The sequence below is a fragment of the Tubulanus polymorphus genome, chromosome 3 (genome assembly GCF_964204645.1).
Source record: "Tubulanus polymorphus chromosome 3, tnTubPoly1.2, whole genome shotgun sequence".
NCBI lineage: Eukaryota > Metazoa > Nemertea > Palaeonemertea > Tubulaniformes > Tubulanidae > Tubulanus > Tubulanus polymorphus.
The window spans coordinates 6008872-6032980 of NC_134027.1; the positions used below are offsets into that span (position 1 = coordinate 6008872).

General features: G+C 37.6%; 7 protein-coding genes across 9 annotated transcripts; 4 read left to right on the plus strand and 3 right to left on the minus strand.

Annotated features, from left to right (window-relative positions):
• Window positions 1–518: 518 nt before the first annotated feature.
• On the minus strand, window positions 519–1451 carry LOC141901250 (uncharacterized). The gene has a single exon (XM_074788368.1). The coding sequence runs from the start codon at window positions 1449–1451 to the stop codon at window positions 519–521; it is 933 nt and encodes a 310-aa protein (XP_074644469.1).
• Window positions 1452–4220: 2769 nt separating this feature from the next.
• Window positions 4221–6679, plus strand: LOC141902773 (ADP-ribosylation factor-like protein 2-binding protein). The gene is made up of 7 exons (XM_074790655.1): window positions 4221–4238; window positions 4751–5048; window positions 5229–5293; window positions 5391–5500; window positions 5652–5737; window positions 5824–5920; window positions 6019–6679. The coding sequence occupies exons 1-7, from the start codon at window positions 4232–4234 to the stop codon at window positions 6145–6147; spliced, it is 792 nt and encodes a 263-aa protein (XP_074646756.1). The 5' UTR covers window positions 4221–4231; the 3' UTR covers window positions 6148–6679.
• A 614-nt stretch (window positions 6680–7293) lies between these two features.
• Window positions 7294–9369, minus strand: LOC141902772 (complex I assembly factor TIMMDC1, mitochondrial-like). 2 transcript variants are annotated; one of them, XM_074790653.1, is made up of 8 exons: window positions 9249–9369; window positions 8824–9072; window positions 8572–8737; window positions 8377–8465; window positions 8056–8123; window positions 7815–7893; window positions 7639–7740; window positions 7294–7439 (listed from the first exon to the last, which is right to left on the minus strand). In XM_074790653.1, the coding sequence occupies exons 2-8, from the start codon at window positions 9066–9068 to the stop codon at window positions 7379–7381; spliced, it is 810 nt and encodes a 269-aa protein (XP_074646754.1). In that variant the 5' UTR covers window positions 9069–9072; window positions 9249–9369; the 3' UTR covers window positions 7294–7378. The 2 variants fall into 2 exon arrangements, with proteins under 2 accessions (XP_074646754.1, XP_074646755.1); XM_074790654.1 differs by having other exon boundaries at window positions 9242–9355.
• A 215-nt stretch (window positions 9370–9584) lies between these two features.
• LOC141902767 (WASH complex subunit 1-like) lies at window positions 9585–12497 on the plus strand. Its single transcript, XM_074790644.1, has 5 exons — window positions 9585–9766; window positions 9956–10283; window positions 10446–10665; window positions 10859–11070; window positions 11157–12497. The coding sequence occupies exons 2-5, from the start codon at window positions 9962–9964 to the stop codon at window positions 11801–11803; spliced, it is 1401 nt and encodes a 466-aa protein (XP_074646745.1). The 5' UTR covers window positions 9585–9766; window positions 9956–9961; the 3' UTR covers window positions 11804–12497.
• Window positions 12498–15575: 3078 nt separating this feature from the next.
• LOC141902766 (monocarboxylate transporter 14-like) lies at window positions 15576–18230 on the plus strand. The gene is made up of 4 exons (XM_074790643.1): window positions 15576–15996; window positions 16243–16383; window positions 16477–17316; window positions 17728–18230. Exons 1-4 carry the CDS (start codon window positions 15774–15776, stop codon window positions 17925–17927), a joined length of 1404 nt encoding a protein of 467 aa, XP_074646744.1. The 5' UTR covers window positions 15576–15773; the 3' UTR covers window positions 17928–18230.
• Window positions 18231–18415: 185 nt separating this feature from the next.
• On the minus strand, window positions 18416–21268 carry LOC141902771 (protein rolling stone-like). 2 transcript variants are annotated; one of them, XM_074790652.1, is made up of 4 exons: window positions 21168–21268; window positions 20321–20447; window positions 19643–20026; window positions 18416–19271 (listed from the first exon to the last, which is right to left on the minus strand). In XM_074790652.1, the coding sequence occupies exons 2-4, from the start codon at window positions 20399–20401 to the stop codon at window positions 19239–19241; spliced, it is 498 nt and encodes a 165-aa protein (XP_074646753.1). In that variant the 5' UTR covers window positions 20402–20447; window positions 21168–21268; the 3' UTR covers window positions 18416–19238. The 2 variants fall into 2 exon arrangements, with proteins under 2 accessions (XP_074646753.1, XP_074646752.1); XM_074790651.1 differs by having other exon boundaries at window positions 18416–20026.
• Window positions 21269–21780: 512 nt separating this feature from the next.
• On the plus strand, window positions 21781–24002 carry LOC141901253 (adipocyte plasma membrane-associated protein-like). Its single transcript, XM_074788372.1, has 8 exons — window positions 21781–21785; window positions 21859–21948; window positions 22029–22147; window positions 22333–22434; window positions 22566–22718; window positions 23146–23419; window positions 23496–23709; window positions 23784–24002. The coding sequence occupies exons 1-8, from the start codon at window positions 21781–21783 to the stop codon at window positions 24000–24002; spliced, it is 1176 nt and encodes a 391-aa protein (XP_074644473.1).
• The last annotated feature ends 107 nt before the right edge of the window (window positions 24003–24109 follow it).

Genomic DNA, 24109 nt, shown 5'->3' on the forward strand with positions numbered 1-24109 from the left:
TTGTCGACGAGCAAAATTGGTCGACAATCGGGGTTGTAGACATTGTCGACGAGTAGATTCGGACGACAATCGGGGTTGTAGACATTGTCGACGAGTAGAATCGGTCGACAATCGGGGTTGTAGACATTGTCGACGAGTAGAATCGGACGACAATCGGGGTTGTAGACATTGTCGACGAGTAAAATCGGTCGACAATCGGGGTTGTAGACATTGTCGACGAGTAGAATCGGCCGACATTTAGGATTGATAGATCTCTACTTTTACCTGTTCTGGAGTTGAGCCGCACGTCCCTATGGCATAATGTCGTAAGATTCAATCAGTCCAATATTGGCGGATTAATTCCAAATACCAGTCCAATGTGATAAGTTTCTGCTGGAACTATTTAATGCTATAATGGACTTGAGCCGATGTGTCAATGGCGATTATGATGATTCATTTTGAATCGATGTTTTGCAAAAACATATGGCATAATATTTTATAAGAGTGGTATGATTATTGTGTATTATGGTAGCATGCGGTTATACCGCCGGAAAAATGTGCGGTTTTGTTCTCATCCACATTATATCATACGTCCATGCCGTGTGATCCCCGGAGAGCGCTCTTCCCCCACCATATGCTGTATATCCCCTACTTTCGAGAAATTGCTTAATCCAAAGACCACCAGGGGTTGATTTGATGTACTGCCATTCCATAAACACATACGGAATATCAATGGTCGAAAAGTACTTCGCACTATGCGATAAGGCTTTATCTTCAGATGCTTCGATGTCGATTTTCATCACGGCTCGATTGAAATTTATAACTTCGAGTAAATCGTCCATATAAATCGATTTTACGGCTAATTCGTCGGTTTTATTCGCCTTATAAACGTGGGCGCCGCCTATGTTCTTTTCGCGGCTTATTATACCATCTAACTTGACTTTCATGTAACCGTAACTATCAGATATCGCATTAATTACGAGAGTTATCATATTTTCGAATTCTCCGAGTTTCACGGAATGCCGGACGTGCTTTACATTGTTTGGATTCGCATCTACAGCAACCACACGACGGTTGTGCTTCAAGGCCGTTAAACTGTAAACTCCTATGTTAGCGCCTATGTCTATGAAATTCAAACTCCGGTCATTTTCCAAAATGGATTCGAATAGTTTTGTTATGTGAGGCTCCCATGTACCAGTTCTCTTTAACGAACCGGATATAAAACGATCGCTTTTCACCGGATCGTAGATACAAATGGGGGTATTACCTTTTATCGTTATGAACGGAACACACTCGTATTTTTCCTCTTCTGCACTAGTCGCAAACACATTTAATACAGAAACAACGGAATCATTTGACAGACGCGCGGAATTCATTTTTGTTATGCCCACATATTGGTTGTCTATTTTCGAGGATTGTGCCACGGTCGTGCTTGGATTCAACTGCTTGATGAACATGATATTTTCATACATCGCGCAATACGGATTAAATAAGACAGTTAACATTATAAACAATGCGATGACGGCAACATTTGAAAAGAGCAGCTGCTTTCCCGAATACATATCGGTACTTATGGCCGACACCTGAAAAAAATACATAATGTAATAATACGTATATGCATCTATTGGATAACAGACTCATTATCACTATTCCCGCTGAGGCCAGCTGCAAAGTCGTCTTACGATTTACAAGATTTAAGATCACTTTTGGACAAGGCTCTGGGCGTTCAGACATTTGGTACTCCTGGATCAACCAAGATTTGGCCAAAACACCAATCATTCTAAACAAGATAAGCCTTTTTGATTACTTGTTATACGGATACCGCCTGGATTTATGCCGAAATACGTATATACAAAGGTTTTTATTTCCTGTCCTTCGTTCGGTTTTAATCGTAATTTCCCCCAGACAGACCTGTTTTATTGATATTTCTGTCTTTAATTTTGTTTTATTAACTTAAGATAATAAGTTCATTTCTTTTGTTTCTCTCATCATTTTAATTCAAATTCAACACAAGACTCATTTTGAATTTTCTCCGCAGTCTTTCCACGTTTTTATGTCGAAAGTACTCGAATGATTGTTCATAAATGTCTCATCTTTTTCCAATATGCATATATCGTATAATGTATGTATTAATATGATAGGATATTTCGTTTACGAATTCAATTCAATGGCCTATATGTTTTAGTCATAAGTACCATCGACAGAGTTTGCGTTATATGTATGTTTGCGTTTGCGTTACAATTTCGAACAATCGATGAACGAAGAATCCATTGACAGAATAAGGTGGGTCGAATTTCTCTGAAAGCGATAGATATATTCACACAATCGAAACGAAAGTACAAGAAAGAAAGAAAAAATTTAAAAAAAAAAAACTTGTTAACATGGATTATAGAATGTACAGTTAAGGAATTGTTACGAAACATAATCAGACTTCCCTACTAATATTCAACAAGTACAAGTATTCATGAATCAGTTGAGAGAGAATTGCATCGAAGGAAAATGTTGTATATGAATTTAATCATCATGAGGGGAACTTTGATCTCACCCTTATTGTATAAAATATTTGAATTTGTCTTCATCCGAAACATTTAAGAAAGGTTTGAATCGTTTTAAAGCAGTTTGAATGTAAATTTTGTTTTTAAAACACACACTGATTACTTTAGTGGAATTCAAATTCCACGTTGCCAGAATTGCAGATTAGGCTACGGTCTGTTTTCAGGGGTAAGTTGGTTCCCCACAAGTTTTGATACGAAGTGAGAGTATTTCAGAATAGTCCGTACGCGGTTTGATAATAATTTTCGATTGCAAAATGAATTAATTATGAATGATTTTCTAATGTCAGTATTATACTCACCCAGAACGCAGATGATTAAACGTACGACATATGATGCCTGCGATGGAACAGTGCAAATTCACCGCAATCGACCTAGCTTGGGCCTCGCCTAAATCGTGATAGAATGATCCCCGTTAAACCTGTCTGAGAGGCGAAGTGTGTTGCGGTGTGACGGTGTAGCGGTGTGACGTTTTGCTGGGAGAGGATTCATGCACATGATACAAAAAGTGTCACAGCTGCGCGTATAGGCCTTCACTCTCGATCGAATCACGATAGAGCTAGCTGCACTTTGTTTTTGATGTCGCTAGGCAATAAGACATAACGAGCCAGCTATTTCATACAGGCAATTCCGCTTTATTCGTATCCTTGGACTGTCGATTTCTTGCTGAACACGAAATCTGGATTATTTAAATGATTACTTTTTCATTAGTCAGTTTGATTGTCGAAAACAAACTACACTGTACATACATGCCTACACAAGACGACGATCGCTTTATTGAAACTAGGTGCATGAAATATGTAATGATAACTGATGGCCCAGCGGCGTGTTTTTCGCCTCGGCTTTCAAAAAGTTATGAGCCTTTATGATATGTTTTATTCTTGTACTAGACAAAGGGCGCGGTTCGGGGGAGGGGGTGTAAGTATACATACGGCACTTTTGGACTAGACCGGATTTTGGATTAACAATATTGGGTAAAACGTTCACCCCTGGAAGTGGTTTCTTCCACAGTGATCTCCGTCGCTCTACGATCTAGTGCACCTTACTGTGGTACCCGACAGTGAGGTTCTTTGACAAGCGATATTTCAATCCATAGAATTCCGACTGAAAATTGAGGCAAATTAACCGAAAATCCGGATAAATCCGATCTGAATAAAGTGGAATTGACTCTAGGCCTATCGTTCTGTTGTGTTGTCCGATACTGAGGAAATTCTAGTACCGGCCCACGCACGGCGTACTGGGAGTGCAGGGAAAATCCTCTTTATTCATGCTATTATAAAGTTTGCTAGGTAATGCAAAGCACTATAAAGCTTCGTGTATTCTATTCTTCATTGAAGCTTAAAAGTAAACGTATAAAAAACATACATAATGCTAGGCCGGTTAAACAAGGGTAAACCTATATGCCGGGAGTGCCCAAGGGGCGCGGCGTCACAATGGAAAACCCGGCAAAAGAAAGATATCGCGAGATTCAAATGGAATGGAGGGGTAGCTAAAGATGGTGATTACATTTGGGGCGATATATCTTAATAGACCCGTGAAATAGGCCTACATGCCTCGTCCATCAGCCGTGACCGGAGCCAGCCGTGTTTGACGTAAAGTCTCAATAAAAGATTGTATTTAATTTGAAAATATGAATAGTTTCGGACGGGTTTTATGCGTGACTTAGCATGACTGCATCCGGAAACAAGATGGCTACGAACATGACGGGTTAGTATAGAAATCGCGTAGTAAACCATTATTTATTCGTCGTCACATATTCATTTTCAATTTACACTTCACGAAAAATTAATCCGGAGTAGGAGAACAAAGTAATTTAAGTACAGCATATACCATATCAGACTTGGTTACCCTTCAATTAAGTCAGTAACCTGTCTAACCATCATGCTACTAAATTTAGTTAGGCTAACTAACTCAAACTGCTGTGCCGGGTTTTGTTTCTTCACGACGATCCGCGGAGGTTATAGTCGTCTATTAGTACCTAGCCGTCGTTCCCCAGACAACGGTTGTAACGGTTGAACCCGTAACAACGACTGGTATTCAGACTACGGAGGTGACTAACTATGCAATAAGACGGGATGGATCTGTCAGTCAGAAAAGAGTCGAGAGAAGTTACTTCCTGTGGCATAATATTCTTTAAAGTCTGAAGGATATGGGTTAGTGAAGTAGGGTGTTCTGTTCCAAAGCTGTATGTTCTGATGTTTTGCGAATTTGATTTCCAGATTCAGAAAAGTTACAGCAAACTGATGCACCTTTCACTACCAGTACTAGCGGCCATAACGCGTGTGATCAGAATGGCGGTGGACCTCCAACGACAGTGACAGGTCAATCGCCGAATAAGATAGCACTACCTGCAGCTGGTCCGACTTGGTCATCCTCCGAACCATCTGTTGCAGCGAATAGTGCTGCTGCTGCTGCTAAGGATGAACGTGAATGTGTATCGATGGAACAATCAACTTCTAGAGATATGGAACTTGGAAGCTTCGATGAAGGAGAAGCCGAGGACCTTTCCATGTCATGGTAGGTGATTACGACAGTTAAAGTGCTAGCATTTAAAAACCGGCTCCACTATTGATTAACAGAAAGGCCTCATTTTTCTGCACTGATGATATCTGGCAGATATTCCCTATGAAAATTGCTACCAACCACCGTATTTTTGCCGTATTCTGTGTTATGAACCTTTAGTTTACTTGTTTTTAGCGATTCAACTCCTTGTGATAAAAAGTTTGATACTACTATTGGACATATAGAAGACATTATAATGGGTATGTTTCCATCTTGCTTATTCATGGATCAGAGTATTTTTTTATCGTGAAAATGAACCCTTGTTAATTCACTTTTTTTTCATCTATCGTAATACAGAAGAGCAATTTCATCAGCTTCAACAATCGTTCTTAGAAAAATACTACCTTCAGTTTGATTTAGATACGGATGAAAATAAATTGTGCTATACAGAGATTCATGAGGAATATGTAAGCTATTGTGCCATACTAGGCCTGCTATTTAGTTTTAACTACCATTTTAACCGAAGCTTATCTGCTACTATTATGTTTCTTTGATTGAAATCTTGTTATACCCAAATTTAACAAATCCTTATCAATGTCTGATTAAATCTCATTCCAGATAACTATACTCGAACATCACCTGGACACTGAGCTCAACAGACGAATGCCAGGATTCAACTTGGAGGAGTTTTTTACTCAATTGTTGTAAGTTTCAGTGAATTGCGTTAACAACCCCAATTTTACTTTTGGAATTGGTAATACTCGACAGAATATTTCATCAAATGTTGTAGGTCTCAAAAAGATATGCTTGAAGGAGAAATATTTGAGATGCTATTCACATTCACGGATTTTATGGCATTTAAAGAAATGATGCTAGATTTCAGACGGGTAATTGTCATCGAATAAGAGTCTTGTATTTTAGTGCAATGTAATTGTAGGTGGTTTTCCAAATTGTGAATTTCCCTGTTGTGAATTGTGAATTTCAGGAGAAAGAAGGTTTGACTACTGACTTAAGCAGTGGATTAACTGTGACATCCCTTGCAATGGGAGAACCTACATTTGGACTTAATGCGCATACCATTGATCTGTTTCCTCCTGGTGGCCCACAATCATGATGAATCAAAAACTCGAAGTTGAACGCTGGTTGCTTGTTATTTTTCTTTCCGTTGATTCTACTTAAAGGTGTAACTGATATCTTTTCTTATGTCACATTTCAAGTTCAAATCTACCGAAGATAGTTTGTTAAAATGTCAGATAAATGTTCAAAGTATAGCGTTATTCTAATGAGTCAGAATTTACTTTATTCCCATTATACCCTGGTAAGTGAATGTGTTTAACTCACCATACTTTTACCTGGCACATACGTACATGCTGTTGAAATTGTAGAACATAAAAGTGAAATAGGCCTGTTCTTAACATGTGAACTACTGGTAATTAATTGACTCGGCGATAAATCAAACTCACAGCTGGAACTGAGTGAAGGTTTTGATCATTCCGTCCATACATCTTGAAGGATGATTTCTCGCAGATCTAGACATTGAACTTTTAAGATCAAGAAACTGCCTTTACAGAAATATTGTACACAAAAACCGTCTATTAGTGACGATCCAAATGAGATTGATGTATATGTAAATCTATTGATAAAAAAGGAACGATTTTACCAAATATGAATTTTATTTTCCTTCTTTTTGAATCTCAAGTAAAACCAATCTAAGGTGTCTAAAGGCTCATTTGGATAGATATTGCCAGTTCTTATGTATATATAACCTGAGAAGTTCCCACGTACCAGGGCAGCCTTGGCTGGACCAAAAAGTTAGTCGATCATGTTTCACTTTATTGATGTACACCTTTTCCGAATCTGCAAGGATCTTATCCCAGACTTCTTTATTACCGGTAATCCATCTGGCTTAGAATACGTCAAAACTCTGAGGAAGACCCCCACAAGTGCTTCACGCCTTTGTGCTCACTATGATCTCGCCAGCAGAAGTGGCTGTAGTATTTCTCTTTCAGACTACATGTATCACAGTGGAACTTTGGATATAAAGATTTGTCAGTTTTCACAAGCCTAGAATTTCGTCCCAAATAGGATGAACCAATGTTTCTGGTTCCAGAAGATGTCTGTAACAGGTCAAAATCCCGATACGAATACGTCACAAATATATTTCAGAAAACTTTATAACAGAAATATAATCGTCAGTGAATGAAATTCTCCGATATGAACCAAGAATAAGATAGTGAGTGATTATTATAAACCTATGTTTTATTCAGTACGATTCAAAAGTTCAGACAAGTACATTGCAGTTCTGAGCATCTTCGTAATGCTTATTAAATTTCTAAAAACATCTTTTACATAGCACCGCTTTGTTTTTGTGGTAGCTGACCTGTTTCTTGGATAAACATCATTCTCCTGAAAAAAATCAAGGTGTAGAACATCATATATACAGCAATATACATGTAAGCTGACCAGTTTCAACATGCTAACGTTTGAATGGGTCACCTAATGGACAGCCCATGATCTAGTCAAATATTACAAAGACTAGATAGCATTCTATACTCAATATGTTTTAGGAGGATAGCTTGTTGTACTATTACTAAAACACACAAACCTCCTGTAAGTTAATTTTTGTTTAATTTCCTCAGAATGTCTGTCTGACTGTAATAATCCCGCCGAGTACATCGCAGCCCAAAATATACCTCCAAAACCGAACCTTAAAGTAAATGATTGACTTGTTAGGACGAGTTTACTTCAAAATGCACAAATATTTCAATGTTTCATACATACCCAAGAACACCACCAGTTAGACCGGCAACGAATGCCCCACGGAGGCCCATATTCAGTTTCACAATACTACCAGTAAAAGCTGTAAATAGAAGCAATTAAATACTGATTATAAACAAGTACTCTTGCCCAGATAATAAGCCTGAAGAAATTTTGGGGTAACAGCTTATCGCAATCTTCACCTGACCGAATAGAGTTCCTAAGGAAGTAACTTGCTGAATATTTTGACGTTAACTGTACATACCTCCAGCAATTCCATACTCTAATGGAGTAGTTTTATTTCTATATTCAGCTATCGTTTGAGAGACCATTCTACAAAAATGATAACAATATACAGTAATGCTGAAGAGAACAATGGAACATTGTAGTCCGTTATCCCCTCTATCCTAAAGTACAGTGTAACCTCATTGCAATGAACTTCAGAGGACCAGTAAAAATGTTCATTATAACCAATAGTTCGTTATTCACAGTATGAAACTACTATGGTCCAGTTTGGGATTAAATCCAAGGTTTTGTTATAACCGATAAGTCATTATATTCATGTTGCAAAATAGTTTTAACTTACAAAAAAGACGTACAGAAAATTCCAATTTTGAAGCTCCACCTAAGACCAGATTTTAGACTATGATATAATACCATGTTGTAATATGTTCTCTGGAATGTAAACATAGTCTATAGCAGCAGGGCAGGAAAAAATTCAACAAAACAACGTGAATTTCAGGAGGAAAACTCTGATATCTATGATAACCTCAATCCTTACCATTCCTAAAAATTTTGTTCGAAATTTTGTTGCTTGATGTAATCGGGCAAAATTATCAGCTCCCTCTCGAGAGCCAAATATTGAGGATATACAGCCGGCTAATAATGCAGTCTGACTTCCACATGCCATTATCAGTTGTAAACCTGTTGAATATTCACCTTTATCTCTGCAAGAAATACCGTGACAAAATGTATTAAGAAACTGAGAAGATTAGGCCTATTTTGTTCAGTTTAGCTGAAGTATCCGACTTACGTTTTCCCAAATAAATCTCTCACGCGATCTCTTCCAGTTTCTGTTTTTAAGTATTCCAAGACATCCGCATCAGTAACCGGTCTCAGCGACGGTTTTGGTTTTTCCGGAAACAAAGCAGTAGCAGCCTCAATCGGGACTGTTGTAGCTGGTGGTAGATTCGAGTTATTAGTATTTACAGCTAAAGCATCATCAGCACGCACTATTGGAAAGAGCCTCCTCCAGCCATGCCATCGCATAAAATCCATTTACCTACAAAAGCCAATACATTGTTAATAGTTCAATAATCATTTTTGGAACATGTGGAAGGCCTTTTTGGAAAGTGCATGAAGATGAAATAAAATGACATTAGTAAATCTTATTCTTAGCGATTCTAGAGTATCAACAGTCGCTTTGGAGTTTATAGTAAAATCAGAAGTACATTTCACCTGACAGCAAAGTCTGCAGTCTGACTGAAAGGTAGTTTTTTGATAATTTTATCGTGGATGATATAAGTTAAAGACACTGTTTTAGTTTTTTAGTCTAACGATTCTTCGCCGTATGGTGGCGTCACCTATGAATTGAAGTATATATGAATTGAAGTGTATTCTGTTAGTAACCCATATGGCTTGCTATATGAAATTTATGGAATCATAGAAATAATTACTTTCTTTTTAATCGAGATAAAAGTCATTAGTTAACTATTAATTTATGATGTTTTCTAAATTGTCAAATAAGTTGATTTGTATAGTATGAATCTACGCCAACGGAGAAGACACAAAAATACACTCTAAAGAAGGGGTCACATGATTTCAATATGGTAGACGTCAAACACGAAAATAGATATTGATAAATTTTGTTATGATGCGATGCCTTTAGTCATATCGAATTTAACACTTGTGCAAAGACTCTCTATCATTAACAAGTCCACGATCAAACCGATCAATAGTGTACAAGACCCGAAAAAGTAAGTATATAGTAATTTTTAGTTAGTAAGATTTATTTAAAGAAGCCAGACCCACAATCTACACATGGGCGTGCCGTTGACACACAGGAGGTACCAGGATGGATACAAGTCCCTCCTTGCCCCGTATCTTACAATTCTTAAACCTTTAATCAGACCAGAATTGTCAATAATGTTAATTTCTTATTCCAGAAAAAAATGAAGGCAACTCCGTGCGAAGTAATGCAGAATCGGCCTTACAATGTTCCATTGATTCCTACTGATTTGCGCCAAGATGAAACAATTTTTCAAATAGCGGATGCTCTGGAATATCTGGACAAAGTTGCCAATGATGTTTTTACACGAATTTGTGATCGCGTTGCCGAAAATAGAAAGCGCCTTTCAGGCATTACTGGTCGGATAAATGATGCTCAGGCGAAGATCGATAGCATTAAGGGTACAAATAAGGCAACCAAAATATTTTCAAGCGCAAAATATCCCGCTCCTGAAGAGGCTGAAAATTACAAAACATTATTTCAAGGTAAGAAATCACTGAATCAGATGAAATCTGAATGAGATGCTCAATAATTAATGCTCCTTTATGATGACCAATTACAATTTGTACTGAATTATTGAAATTGCAAAAATTGCATGAATTACTTCTTATTTCAGTTCAGTATTCTTTAGCGTATTTCCTTTTTAGCTGAAAGAGGTTTGCAAGAGGTCAAGCACAGTCACCGGCATATTACTGCAAAACATGTGGAAGTCAATGAAGCAATCTTGAAAGAAAAGTTACAGTTTTACAACGTTCATATACATTCGAAATCAACTGTAGCAGACCAGCAGAAGGAGGGATTAGGGCGCTTGCCGAAAAACATCAGCTCAGTCAGTTCTCTTTTGCTCTTCAATACAAGTGAAAATCCGTAAGTAAAAGAAGCCAGCATTTTATGTGAGAAATTATGTGCCATCGTGTTCTTTTTTTTACATTCTTTTATATCTTTAAGGATATAGTATCTGATAGGAATGAATACCATTATTTACCTCGCTTGGGATAAAGAGTGTGGTCACAACTCACCTAACATGAGCAGCATCACATTGATTTCTTCTATCTTTTAGGTATAAGAAGTATGTAATGCTTGACCCTCTCGGAGTGGTTACTAAGACACGTAAAACAGATGATGATCTGCAGGATGATGGTTTAGCAGGAGCTCCCAGTACAATAATACACGGCGATCAATTTCAGAAAGCTCCCAATGAGAATTATTTGTACATTCCAATTGCCGGTGATGTACCCGAGTTGTTGGTTCCCGAATTCCTCGAGTTACCAGGTTTGTTACTGATAACCTGTATCGTAGATATTGTAGTTAAATTTGGATTAATTTAATGGGTTTTCATTGTTTTTATTGTCTTTCAGGTATAGCAGATGATATGTCCTTCATCGGAGAAGGAGGAGCTTCCATTGCTCCGTCAGTTCCTGTAAATGTGCCAGATCTTCCGGGAATTGAACCCGACATAGCGTTACCAGATGGTCCTACTGATATTGGAGGAGGTGCACCTCCTCCTGCACCTAATGCTCCTCCACCCCCACCTCCGACAGCTGCTCCACCACCACCTCCCCCACCACCACCACCTCCTCCTCCAGCTGACGTTCCCGCCCCACCCCCTCCAACATCAGCTCCAGATACAACCCCTATTCCAGAAACTCCGACTGAATCTGTTACTTCTCCTTCCGATGGTGGTCGCAGTGATCTACTGGCATCAATCAGAAAATCAGGTGGCATTAACGCTCTGAAGAAGAATAAGAGACCAGAACGAAAACCAAGGGATGACAAACCAGCCGCGCCTTCTCCCATGAATATGTTAGATGATTTATCGAACAAATTGCGGTTACGTCGTCAAGGCATATCGGGTTCGGGTGCAAAACCGTCGACTGAAGATAAACAAGCTGCCGCGAGTGGCGCTCTACAGAGTATAATGGATATGATACCGGTTACTCGACCACCAGCTGATAGTAATGCATCAAATGAAGATGATATCTGGAGTGGGAGTGATGAAGATTGATTTATATTTGTTATTGTTCATTCCATCTAGTTAAATTACTGTACAGCCCAAATTCATCAAAATATTTTACGATTATAGCCACCATTCCATAGTACATGTAGTTATATTCACAGTTGTATATGTAATCATTTGAATTTAATCATTTTGGTACCCAGTTATATTTTGTTATGATTATGGACTCTGATTGAATAAGTTGATAGAAAATTACCGCTAATTGTTAGATTATGTCATGTCATTGTCATTGGTCAAACAACTCTATTGTGCTTAAGTGATTTCCAAGTCTTTATCATTCTCAAGCTTGAATTAACTCTTTATTCATGTTATTTTTGACACCACATCGAATGAAAATTGATTTAAGTAAACGATTTTCCTCAAAATATGTTTATATCCACTCGTAAATGATATCAAAGATTTGCTAAAGCCCTTATGGATGTTTCTATATGAAGATATGAAAGAGTATTTGCTGAAATACTGTGCAATATGTGTGTTCATCAAGGCTTACTATTCGCTAAGCTGCCACCCGGCGAAGTTCCTATTGTATATGTGTATGTCAGGCTAGCAGATAAATTCTTGTACATACCGACTTGTTCGATGATAATGATTATGTACAGCTAATCGATAAGATAAATATGTACAGTACGAATTTGCAAAAGAATCGAAAAAATAAAGTGTTCATTCAAAACCTTTTCTAAAATCTTGATCTGCGAGTGGATTTCTCAGTTCCATAAACCAGAACGTTGCCTAGCATTCATTTTGGCCTTGTGTAATGGACATTGCAAAATGTCATCAACAATGATGGTTCTTATAGGAAGTTCAAATGACCCATACCATATAGTTTAGATGGCTGCGAAACCCGCCGATCCATTCTCAGAAATGATTAAGGTTTCTCATTCATTATCCTATAAACGCAATACTATACATTTGAATAGAGGGAAAATCAGACCCATTCCAAGATAAAGATCCTTTTACAAAAAATACATATACATGTTCATATACGTAATGAATTCGTTCAAATCGTTCGGTGAAAGGACCCCTCGGTCAATTTCAATTATATCACTCCAGTCTAACCTGAATGAGAATTCCTCGTCTGCACAATGAATATAAAACGGGTCTGAGCTCAGAATTACGTGCATATCTAGATCAGAAGATAACTACCTGAATTAAATGCCTCGATTGATTGAAAAAAATCTGTCGACATAAATACATGTGCATATGAATAGAAACAGAATTCATTCGCGCAACATGTTCCAGAAATCACGCATACATCGACATTGCAATATTGAATCAAATGATGAACACCAACGATAATTCTGAGGATGATTTTAGAGAGCCAGGTAGAATCGAAGGATGCTTTTTAATACTAGCTGCTGCTGGAATCTACCTGATTGTGGGAGGTATCAATCTAAGCACTGGGATTCTTGTAGTAGAATGGGCAGAATATTTTGACACGGGATACAGGATAGCATCATGGTTGGGGACGGCGCCTGTGGCAGCGTCAATGATATTTGGTGAGTTTTGCTGTAAATATCTAGTGTAAAACACGAAGTTTGATGGTTTATCATAATGTGAAGGGATATGTTAGTTGAAATTCTATCCGTTTGCAGCTCCTGTCGCTGGTGCGATGATAAAGAGATTCGGTATAAGACGATGTCTGATAAGTGCTTCGATTGTAGGTGGTATCGCTATTTGTTGTACGACGTTTTCTACGAATTTGTGGGTGATCTATTTTCTATGGATGATTTATGGTAAGTTAACATTCTGAGTATGAGATCTCCGAAAGCTTCAGAGATTCAATATCGATTATGCCTATTTCAAAGATTTTTAATTTTTTTTCAGGAATAGTGATTTCATTTCTCGTCGGACCTATTATAGCTTACGTTATGATCAGATTCCGTCGTCACAGGTCGATTGCGAACGCTTTCGTCGTATCTTCTGTTCCATTAGGAACTATCGTATTCGGTGTCATTATGAGTGCTACAATTGATATTTATACCTGGCGAGGAACGATTCTCATTATAGGTGCCATAGCACTTAATATGGCCCCCTTTAGTATAATCCTCCGTAGATGGAATAAGCCATGTCGTAAAAAAGAAATACTTTTACCTAAGTATAAAGAGGTCATTTTTCACAACGAAGCCACGCCGATCCATATCGATGAGATTACAACAAAAACTACCGACGGCATTTTAGGATGGAGGAACGTCTTTGACGTTGAAATATTACGACAACCAGGTTTCATATTTGTAACTCTATCGGTGTTTTTCTTGTATTTAGGTGCGTCTGTTATATATATTCATATAGTTTCGGGATTCATGAATTTGTTTAAATTAGACATAGAAAACGCTAGATATTTGGTACCCTGTTTAGGCATAAGTAATATGATAGCTAGATTTGTCGTGTGTATAATATGTCACCATCCCCGCGTTGACACATTCTCGGTGTATCTTATATCAAACATTTTATTAAGTGTCACTGTGGCAATAGTTCCTTTATTTGAAGGCTTCACAGCCGCCGCTATTTTAGCAGCGATGATTGGAGTATTTGTGTCCGGATTTGGAGGACTTACTCATATAGTTCTTGCTGATACGATCCAGGAAAGATATATTCATATGGCTGTGCAGTATATGTACCTGGCAGGGGGCATTGCTTATATGGTTGGTGCTCCATTAGCCGGTAAGTATTCGGTAGTCCTATCGAGCTGTTTTTGTACTGCTACAATCGTCATCATATCGCAGTGACTGTAAAAAGAATTTCTTCCTTACTGAAAAAATTACGGAAGTTATTGATGCAACTATTTTCATTTTTTTTAAATTTGCATGAATATTCAAAAGTATCTCATTCAATAAAATTCTTCTCTTCTTGTATATATCTTTTAGGGTGGACATATGATGTAACTGGGAACTATGTTTATTCGTTTGAATTGGCAGCATCGTTAGTTGCGGTCAATGTGCTGATACTGATACCGTTCTGGATAAAACATATCCGCCAATTATTGAGCCAGAAATCATCAGATATCGACAATATCCGATCAGCCAGCAGTTGTGAGTGGATAGCATCTCATACCTCACTAGCGTTCTGACCTCTTTCTTGTTAAGAACCCCGTTCGTTAAAAAGATTTCCGGACCACATCCAGATTATAGATTCAGGAATAGATTTTGTACGAATGTACGTATGTTCAAATTGCTGGAACTTCGAATCGCCAAAACTGCTCCGAGTGGTAGCGTATTCTGCCCAGCTATTCGCTAAATTTGAGAAGTTGTCTTAGGAATGTATCATTCATTGTAAGCTTTTTCCTTTAACCAAATTGCTACAATCAAAATAAACTTATTAGTGCAGATAACGGTTAGAATTTTCGCGGTCCTGCGACGAAAGTCTACACGTTGAACATATCTTATGATTAATCATGAGCTATGTAGTTATATGGTTTACTATTTAACGCCTTTTTGCTTTTAGTTTATAAATGCTACAAAATGACGCGAAAAATACACGTTTGTTTGACTCTTGCCGTTTTCGATATCATCTGTACCGAGTGTTTTTGTCTCATGCGTTTTATCAAGGCACTTTGCATGTGGCATATACACTTCCTTGTTATCATATTCATACAAAATAGGCCTAGTTCTTATTTTGTGTTATTCCATTGATTTTCAGAAACTTTCAAATCTCGAATGTGATTGTTTTCTTTTTCGATGATACTCAAAACAAATTTTGATTCGTGAGCTAATTACGTAGTGGGTTGTAAAAATCTGTGTAAAGTTTTTGAGAAAAGCTATTTCCCTCGTCGATTTGAATCTCAGATTTTGATAGCGAAAAGTTTCGACTCTGACCGTCATTATGACGATATCATTTGATAAGAGATCATTTAACAATGATCTCGTCATACGGTCATAGATATATATATGGAACGTAAAACAGGGTCCTATGTTGGTAAACCTGTAGGAGTGGCGCATGAATCAGATATTACAGAAACAATATGGACGTCACTGCCGAAAGTACTGATGCATCAGAGGACGATGAACCGAGCAGAACTGAAGGATGTTTTCTTATTCTAGCTGCTGCTGGAATTCATCAGATTTTAGGTGGAACACATACAACTCTAGGGATTCTTGTCGTTGAATGGGCAGAATATTTTGATACAGGATACAGGATAGCATCATGGCTTGGAACAGGAACACTAGCAGCGGCTATGGTATTTGGTAAGTTGTTACCTAGTCAAAATCTAAATATATATTCATTCCACTAATTGTGGATTGACCGTTGAACCAAAGTGTGCCACTGAACATTTTTCGTTAAGAAAGACATTTCTACGTCTTAGATTAAAAGATTCATGCGTAAAGTAGTTTTGCTCCTACTCTGGATACATCAATCAAAGAATGGGTAAAAATGATGATGCACCAAATTCCAAATAAATATGTTAAAATATATACTGATTTTTTCTACAGCTCCTGTCGCTGGTGTGATAATAAAGAGATTTGGTCTCAGGCGGTGTTTGATCATTTCTGCCATTGTCAATGCCATAACTATTTGCTGTTCAGCATTTTCCACAAACCTCTGGGTGATCTTTATTCTATGGATAATAACTGGTAAATTCGATCACAAAATCGAATCATAAGAAAATCAACTTGAAATACTATATTTGCCCTTTTCCTCGTTTTCTCTGCTTCATTGTATTTCAGGAATGGCTCATTCGTTTCACGTTGGACCTATTCTAGCTTACATTATGATCAGATTCCGTCGCCACAGGATGATAGCCAACGCTTTCGTCGTGTCTGCGGCTGCGTCGGGAACTATCGTCTATGGTTCTTTAATAAATGCTACCATAGAAGCTTACACATGGCGAGGAACAGTTGTCATTTTGGGCGCTTTAGCACTAAACGCTGTCCCATGTAGCCTAATACTGAGAAAATGGAGTAAAACGTGTCGTCCAAAGGACACGCTTTTAACGAAGCCAAAAGATGTTCGCGGGTCAGTTACTCAATCCGCACCGATGCAATTCGCTCATGAAGAGCAAACCGGTATTAGAGACACTTCTGGGTGTAGTAATATCTTAAATCTTGAAATATTACGACAATCGGCTTTCATATGTGTAACTCTGTCGGTGTTTTTCTTGTATTTAGGTGTATCTGTTATATATATTCATATAGTTTCAGGATTCATGGATTTGTGTAAATTAGAAATAGAACACGCTAGATATTTGGTACCCTGTTTAGGCATAAGTAATATGATAGCTAGATTTGTCGTGTCTGTAATATGCCACCATCCCCGCGTTGATACATTCACTTTGTTTCTTTTGGCTAATATTCTATTAACTGCCACTCTGGCAATAGTTCCTTTATTTGAAGGTTTTGCAGCCGCCGTTACTTTAGTAGTCATAATAGGATTAGCTTTGGGAGGCTATGGAGGACTCACTCATCTTATTATTGTCGACATCCTCGAGGAGAAATATATTCTAATGGCTGTGCAGTATATGTTCCTACCTGCAGGAATTGCTTATATGACCGGTGGTCCATTAGCTGGTAAGATAAATACTATGCATTTCAGAAGAAGATTTTGAACAGTCGATTGTCATGAAAGTGGAACTTTTTTGTGAGGTACCCACGCAAATGGCACTCGCGCAGAAAATTTTTGAAAATGACCATATTTGTGGTGAAAATTGTGCTTTTTCCTATAATTTGGCCTTAAATCATCTTTAGGAAACATGTACATATTTTGAACGAAAACGAATGAAAAAGTGTTGAATGAGTGAATCTTTTGAAATCGATACTCAAATCTTAAGGCCGGCATCTAGGCGGAACTTTGTTAATGAGCGAATGAACGCCCTGCTGCTGGGTGATGTAATATAAGCTAATCTACAATTCTTAGATCTTTAATTAATAAATAGATAAATTCTAATATATAATCTAATGTGGTATCATTTTGATTTCTAGGTTGGGTATACGATAATACAGAGAACTTCATTTATTCCATTGAATTGACAGCATCGTTAGTTGCTGTTAGTGTCCTCATACTGATACCGTTCTGGATAAAACATATCCGTCAATTACTGAATCAGAAATCATCAAACGACAATATCCAATCAGCCAGCAGTCGTGTGTGGATAGCATCTCATACCTCATTAGCATTATGATAAGTTAGTTAGGCTAAAAAAACTGATACCTTGATTTTCATTTCCGCTGAACTTAAAAATTGACCCGACCGGCTGTCTGTCTACCTTGTACATTACTTTTTTCAAATTATGATTAGGCATAACAACAAGAGACCCGGCAGCTATAGAAATGAAATGATTTTACAAAAGTGAACCAGTCGATAGGTATCATTTTCAGCTGCACATACTTCGTGTAACTATAGCCATCATACGAAAATAGATTTCATTGGTCGAATAAAGACATTATGATAGAATAGCAGGAATTTATTTGGAAAAGTACATTTTCGGATAATTCCGGATGAAATCGTTTCACTCGTTTTCTACAAGCCCCGGTCAGAACAAGGACATCGAGCAATCGCTCCACTATTTCTCAACGTTGAATTCATACCCGTACGTCAAAGTGAAAACACATTTCATTTTCAAATAAATAATTACAGTGTATATGATTTATTAATATAATTTCTGTCAAAAAATCACTTTCATTTGGACGTTTATGTTTAAGTAGTACACAAATTTCTCTTCATCATATCAGATATAAATATGTAACAAGATTATATATGTAGGTCTATATGATTTAGATCTAAAATATCAATCTAAACAATAATTCAATATAAATAAGTGTACATCATAATTAGTTTAGATCATTATAACAACATTGGAATTACATTTATAGGAATACAATATTCTGGTCTAGCTATCTCTCTATCTTTCAAGAATAACATACCTAATTCATTATGATATGAGCCTGTGCATAATAATCATATGGTTTTTGGTATCTTTGAAAAACAAAACATGGTCAGAATACCAATACAGTTCATACATCGCAACAAAATAACGAATAAACTCACATTCAATACAAGTATAAAGTGTAATGGGATTGTGACCATTTCTAAAAAGGAAAATATTAATATGAGGAAGTCAATGTATACAAACATTAGACAAAACCAACAGCATAATTTCAAACTAAAAGACTGTTAAATCAACAACAATGCATTCAGTTGATTAAGTATATTATCGCATAGGGAAATTAATGGTGATACTGAATTACAGCGGAACCTCATCATTGATAACAATTACCGGTAGTATTGAAGATAATGATTCAAACAAATTCATTGAATGGCAGGATTAAAGAATGAATTAAACTCCATTAGAGATTCAGACAAATATCACACTGAAATACATTAATCTAGAAACATGTCATCGAAATGAAGTCTTGTGATGCTGATGACGATGACACCAAAACTCGATGCTAATCCAAGCCATCATAATACAAATCACAAAAATCAATTTATATCAAAACACTTCTTGTATAAAAATATTTTCAACCTGAAAATACCATAGAAAATAAGGTGCAAAATCATCATAGAAACGCCAATACCCACGACCATCCCACACGTGATTCCAGGGTTATTCCAATCTAGAACCCCCGGATACAATACATTGTTCTTATGATCGAAGCTCCAATAGATTGCACTAAATATGACATAGATCAGCCCATAACTAATTGGATATATGAAATGAAGTAATCTAACAGGGTATGCAGCTAGTAGAATTTCTAGAAGAACTATTACGGAATTCATAGCATGTACATTGATATCCTTAACGCTCGGGGCTTTAGATTTAGATTGTTTAGCTATGTCAGGATAGAGGAATGCAAAATAGACTGTTGTGACCATAATTGCCGCAACTGAACATACCGAAAACAGCACCCAATCTAATTTGAAATTCCATGGAATGGTATGTGGCGAGAGGATGTGCACTTCATTTTCCCCGGCTGAACTACTTGATTCGGCTGTGTCCAGATTATGGTATTCATCGTACGATGGAAAATTTGGCTCATCATTCGGACGCCGCAGACAGCTTCGTTTTTCGCATATAACACGAGTACTGGAGTTGATGAATGCCAAAAGAAGATGTAGCGCTAACATCAGATACGACCACATCGTCAAAAATGCCATAGGGTTGTGCATTTTGGCTAAATCAGAATGTTCATAGTCGACTATAGAGTACACAAAGCAACCAACCACATATGCGCTCACAATGAAACGATATATCAGGAAAACGATTGGAGGCAAATTCCACTGAAAGAAAGAACAAGCATACGTTTAATACGTGACAATGAGTAAAGATATACAGACTACAAATTGATAGCTTGTTTCTCATTTCTGCTGAGCTTAGAAGTTGACCCGGCTGGCTGCCTATCTGCCCTGTACAATACTTTAAAATCGTGATCAAGCTGACCATAACAGACCAGGTAGCTATACAAATGAACTGATTTCAAATTTCACAGCAGCTCACAAAAAGACGCGGCCATTTAAGAGAAACAAGGTGTCATTTCTTAAATACATGTAGTTCACCACTTTAAAAATGCTTACCTGGGAAAGATAGAAAAGGTCATCTCGAAAATATCCAAGACAAAAATTATGGCACCGAAATTCTTGTTTGAATGTCGACATGTTGTGTCACTTCTGAATGATTGTGACATACAATTCAAATATTCACCTGAAATGAAGAGCATTAATCATTAATAGAAAAATCACTTCCTGTTGCAAACATCATAATCATGAATAGCTTGTAATCACACGATTGGGTTTTCCTGAATCAACAAAAAAGAATGTAACATCCATTCATCCTTGGTTGAACAGCGTTTGATTGCCTCACGCCAACCACAGACCCTCACCACATCGCATTCTACTTCAATGGTCTATTACAGGCTATCATTCACTGTGTGGCATGCGAGGAATCTTCCAGCCAGTGAAAACTGTGTTCACATAATCTCGAAGTCTGCATCCGATAGAAACAAATTAATTAAGGCCGGCCTATTCAAATATACACTCATATGACACTTGGTAATTAATACTTCTAGACAATTGTTCAGAGACAATCCTACTAACGTGTCTCTTTATTTATGGTTAATAACTCACATGTACTATTTCAATTATACTATTTGGAACTACGAGTTGGAAAATACCAATTCCCTGTCGATTTCTGTTACATCGGTAGATATTGCTCTGTATCTAATTGGCTAAATATATGGACTATTATTGGCAAAATATCCACTTTCTTTTTGTCTTTGATTTGAAAAAAGTCAAGTGTGTGTATAGCTTAAAAGGCCATGATGTATATCAAAATACTAAACTGCTAAATGGAATTTATCAAATGGTATCTAAGAAAATAAAGTATAACAGTTTACAAGTGTTTTCTCGCCACATCAAAACCTACCGCAACTCTGCTTTTAGGAAAAGACGCGAAAAACAAATGAAAAATCATTTATCTTATCGCACAATTTGACATTTCCGCATCCACTTGTAAACAATTATCGCGCACCGACGATTATCAGTATTATCCTTCACCGAAGCTAACTGTACTAAGTATCAATTTAAAACAATTTAAACACCAAGAGACAGGCACCGCCGTCGTATCGTGCGAGCTGTGGCATATTACCAAAAGTACATTTTTTTATATTAGTCATGTTCAGATGCACGTATCTAATAAACTTTGCTACCAACGATTCAAAGCAATGCCAAGGGATGTCCGCGGGACACTGTCCTTTAAGTTTTACTTTGTTACCGGCTCCGGGCCGCACTCAGCCAAGTGAATAGTCCTTGAAGACCAGGAGGCTGTCCCTTGCGCCCACCTCCATTCATGAAATTCCTTTCAAAGCCGGTGCGTGGAAAAGTCTACGTACCTGGTTCAGTCTGAGAACATTATTTCATAACGGTGTCTGGTTAACCCGGCCTTCAACTTTCGACCATAATAGACGCGTCTGGTCGAATCGGTAATATCGCTCATTGGTATACGGTGTGTATTTATATTTGTTTACTAATAATCAGAAATGAAGTAAGTAGATTGCATAGTTCACAAATTAATGGCGTTAAAAGCAAAAGCATGTCTAACTTACTTCGCATTGCAGGTACGGGTTGATAATATCATCGGTGGTTGTCGCTGTGCTTTCGATTTGGATATATCTTATACCCAGTCCATTAGATCCAAGACCACACGTGTAAGCCAATTTCGTATTACATTTAGTGCTATTACTCCTCCGCCGCTTTTTTGAGTATCGTCTTTTTTGATTGCGCGTAGGTTCGAAAAACCACCAACACTTGTTGGTGCGCTAGAGGCAAATACAGTTTTGGAAAATGTCGTTAAAGCATTCGAAGGGAAGATAATCGGTCCGGAGTCGTTCGCTGGTGACAATGAAGGTCGGTATCACCCAGGTTTATGGACGTCATATCCTGATGCTGTTTCTAATAAGGAATCAGGAGTACGAGAGTGGTCATGACGTATAATTGGTATCAACGACATGTGGCAAGGAGACACTACATTAATATACCTTTATCCAAGTATACGCCTGAAATATAAGAATGAACTTATACTTCTACTTCAGGAAACTTGTACACAGGGACTTGGGATGGAAAAATCTGGAAGATAAGCACCGATGGCTTTGCATCGGTTTTGGCGAGAACCGGAATTGACCATCCCGATTGTGGTATGTAATCTCCAACAATGATGAGAATTTAAAGATGTTGAATCGATTCAGAACAGAATTTCTAAAATCGCAAAACGATTAACATGTACAATTCTAACGATAATGATCATATGTGTTTTTATTCCACAAAGGACGATCTTACGACCTGGAGCCACTATGCGGAAGGGTTAAAGGAATGAAAGTAGACAAAAATGGGGATCTGTTTGCTGTCGATTGTTACAAGGGCTTGTTCAAAATCCACCTTCCATCCGGAGAAATTGAGAATATTTTAGCTGAAGGTAATGGCTGAAGCTCATATCTATCTATTTATCGCGAATCGTCTCCGAGAGTTCTCTCGTGACCATCGTCTTTATATTACGAATACATCTGTTAGATTGACTGTAGTGAACTGATATAAATCTCAGTATAGTTAACGAATGAAAACCCACAGTAGATTTGTAGAAACAGTTTATTTCCTAACGGTTTCGAGGTTAAAACTAAACCCCATCTCCAGAGGAACAAAAAATATATTGATTGTATTTTTCTGTTCCTCTGAAGATGAGGTTTAGTTTTAACCTCGAAACCGTTAGGAAATAAACTGTTTCTACAAATCTACTGTGGGTTTTTATTCGTAAACCCGTTAGATTGAGATTATGAATGTTTATTTTGAAGTTACTCTTACTGATGTAATATTTATATCTTATCCGCAAATAAAGATTGTTCTATCTTCAGGAGTAGATGGCAAATCCTTTACGTTCCTAAACAGTTTGGATATATCAGACGATGGTATCGTATATTTCTCCGAATCGTCCAGTAAATGGACGCGTCGCGATGCGAAACTTGAGGTGATCGAAACGAACAACTTCGGGAGAATTCTCGCGTACGACCCGGTGAAAAATAGTAGTTGGACAGTAGCCGATGAACTGTACATGGCCAACGGTATCGCCCTATCTCCAGACAACTCGTTCCTTCTAATCAACGAAATGAATAGAAATAGGATCACTAGGTATAAATTATACATAATCTATTAATTTGACTTACGATTCACCAGTACGAAATCATTGTGAGAATTTTTTTTTCAGGCTTTATCTGAAAGGGCCAAAAACTGGTATGCGAGAAATCTTCTTGGACAATGTTCCTGGCTATCCTGATAACATTAAACTTACACCTCACGGCACGTACTATATAGGTTTACTGGTCACTCGATTCTCAAGTACAACCGGATTGAAAAAATATACGAGACCTTTCCTCGATCTAATCGCCCCATATCCAGCGATCAAAAGATTTATAGCTAAGGTATCAGAACCTCAACTCAACGTATTCCTTGCTGCTTTCTCAACGGATTCCAAAATCTCAGTTTCTTCTCGCAGGTTACCCCGATGTTCGTGTATAACGTATTTCTTCCGGCGCACAGTTACTTCATCGAAGTTGATTCCAACGGAAATATAATAAACAGTTTCCACGATCCATCCGGACTCGTGATTAAAGGCGGAATGACTGAGGCGTTTTTATACAATGGCAAAGTATACCTCGGTCACCACGAAACGCCATTCATTGGCGTTTTAGATGCACAGCACGTTTTGAATTAAATCAAAGCATTCAAAACTGCTGGGAAATCGAGATTCTAATGAGAATATATTTCCGATGACATCCAATCAAAGATGAAATGTATGCAATTTTGGGATTTTATATGTTA

Bases quoted from the DNA above. Each gene is read 5' to 3' on its own strand.
- LOC141901250 (XM_074788368.1), bottom strand. From the start codon at position 1,451: ATGTATGAAAATATCATGTTCATCAAGCAGTTGAATCCAAGCACGACC.
- LOC141902766 (XM_074790643.1), top strand. From the start codon at position 15,774: ATGGACGTCACTGCCGAAAGTACTGATGCATCAGAGGACGATGAACCG. The intron at 16,384-16,476 runs GTAAATTCGATC...ATTGTATTTCAG, and splicing joins TATTCTATGGATAATAACTG to GAATGGCTCATTCGTTTCAC. The intron at 17,317-17,727 runs GTAAGATAAATA...TTTGATTTCTAG, and splicing joins GACCGGTGGTCCATTAGCTG to GTTGGGTATACGATAATACA.
- LOC141902767 (XM_074790644.1), top strand. From the start codon at position 9,962: ATGAAGGCAACTCCGTGCGAAGTAATGCAGAATCGGCCTTACAATGTT. The intron at 10,284-10,445 runs GTAAGAAATCAC...TTTCCTTTTTAG, and splicing joins TTACAAAACATTATTTCAAG to CTGAAAGAGGTTTGCAAGAG. The intron at 11,071-11,156 runs GTTTGTTACTGA...ATTGTCTTTCAG, and splicing joins CGAATTCCTCGAGTTACCAG to GTATAGCAGATGATATGTCC.
- LOC141902771 (XM_074790651.1), bottom strand. From the start codon at position 20,401: ATGTCGACATTCAAACAAGAATTTCGGTGCCATAATTTTTGTCTTGGA. The intron at 20,027-20,320 runs GTAAGCATTTTT...TCTTTCTTTCAG, and splicing joins ACCTTTTCTATCTTTCCCAG to TGGAATTTGCCTCCAATCGT.
- LOC141902772 (XM_074790653.1), bottom strand. From the start codon at position 9,068: ATGGATTTTATGCGATGGCATGGCTGGAGGAGGCTCTTTCCAATAGTG. The intron at 8,124-8,376 runs GTAAGTTAAAAC...TCATTTTTGTAG, and splicing joins ATTTTCTGTACGTCTTTTTT to AATGGTCTCTCAAACGATAG. The intron at 7,741-7,814 runs GTATGTATGAAA...ATTTACTTTAAG, and splicing joins CTAACTGGTGGTGTTCTTGG to GTTCGGTTTTGGAGGTATAT.
- LOC141902773 (XM_074790655.1), top strand. The intron at 5,049-5,228 runs GTAGGTGATTAC...ACTTGTTTTTAG, and splicing joins GAGGACCTTTCCATGTCATG to CGATTCAACTCCTTGTGATA. The intron at 5,738-5,823 runs GTAAGTTTCAGT...CAAATGTTGTAG, and splicing joins GAGTTTTTTACTCAATTGTT to GTCTCAAAAAGATATGCTTG.
- LOC141901253 (XM_074788372.1), top strand. The intron at 21,949-22,028 runs GTAAGCCAATTT...GATTGCGCGTAG, and splicing joins TTAGATCCAAGACCACACGT to GTTCGAAAAACCACCAACAC. The intron at 23,710-23,783 runs GTATCAGAACCT...TTCTTCTCGCAG, and splicing joins TCAAAAGATTTATAGCTAAG to GTTACCCCGATGTTCGTGTA.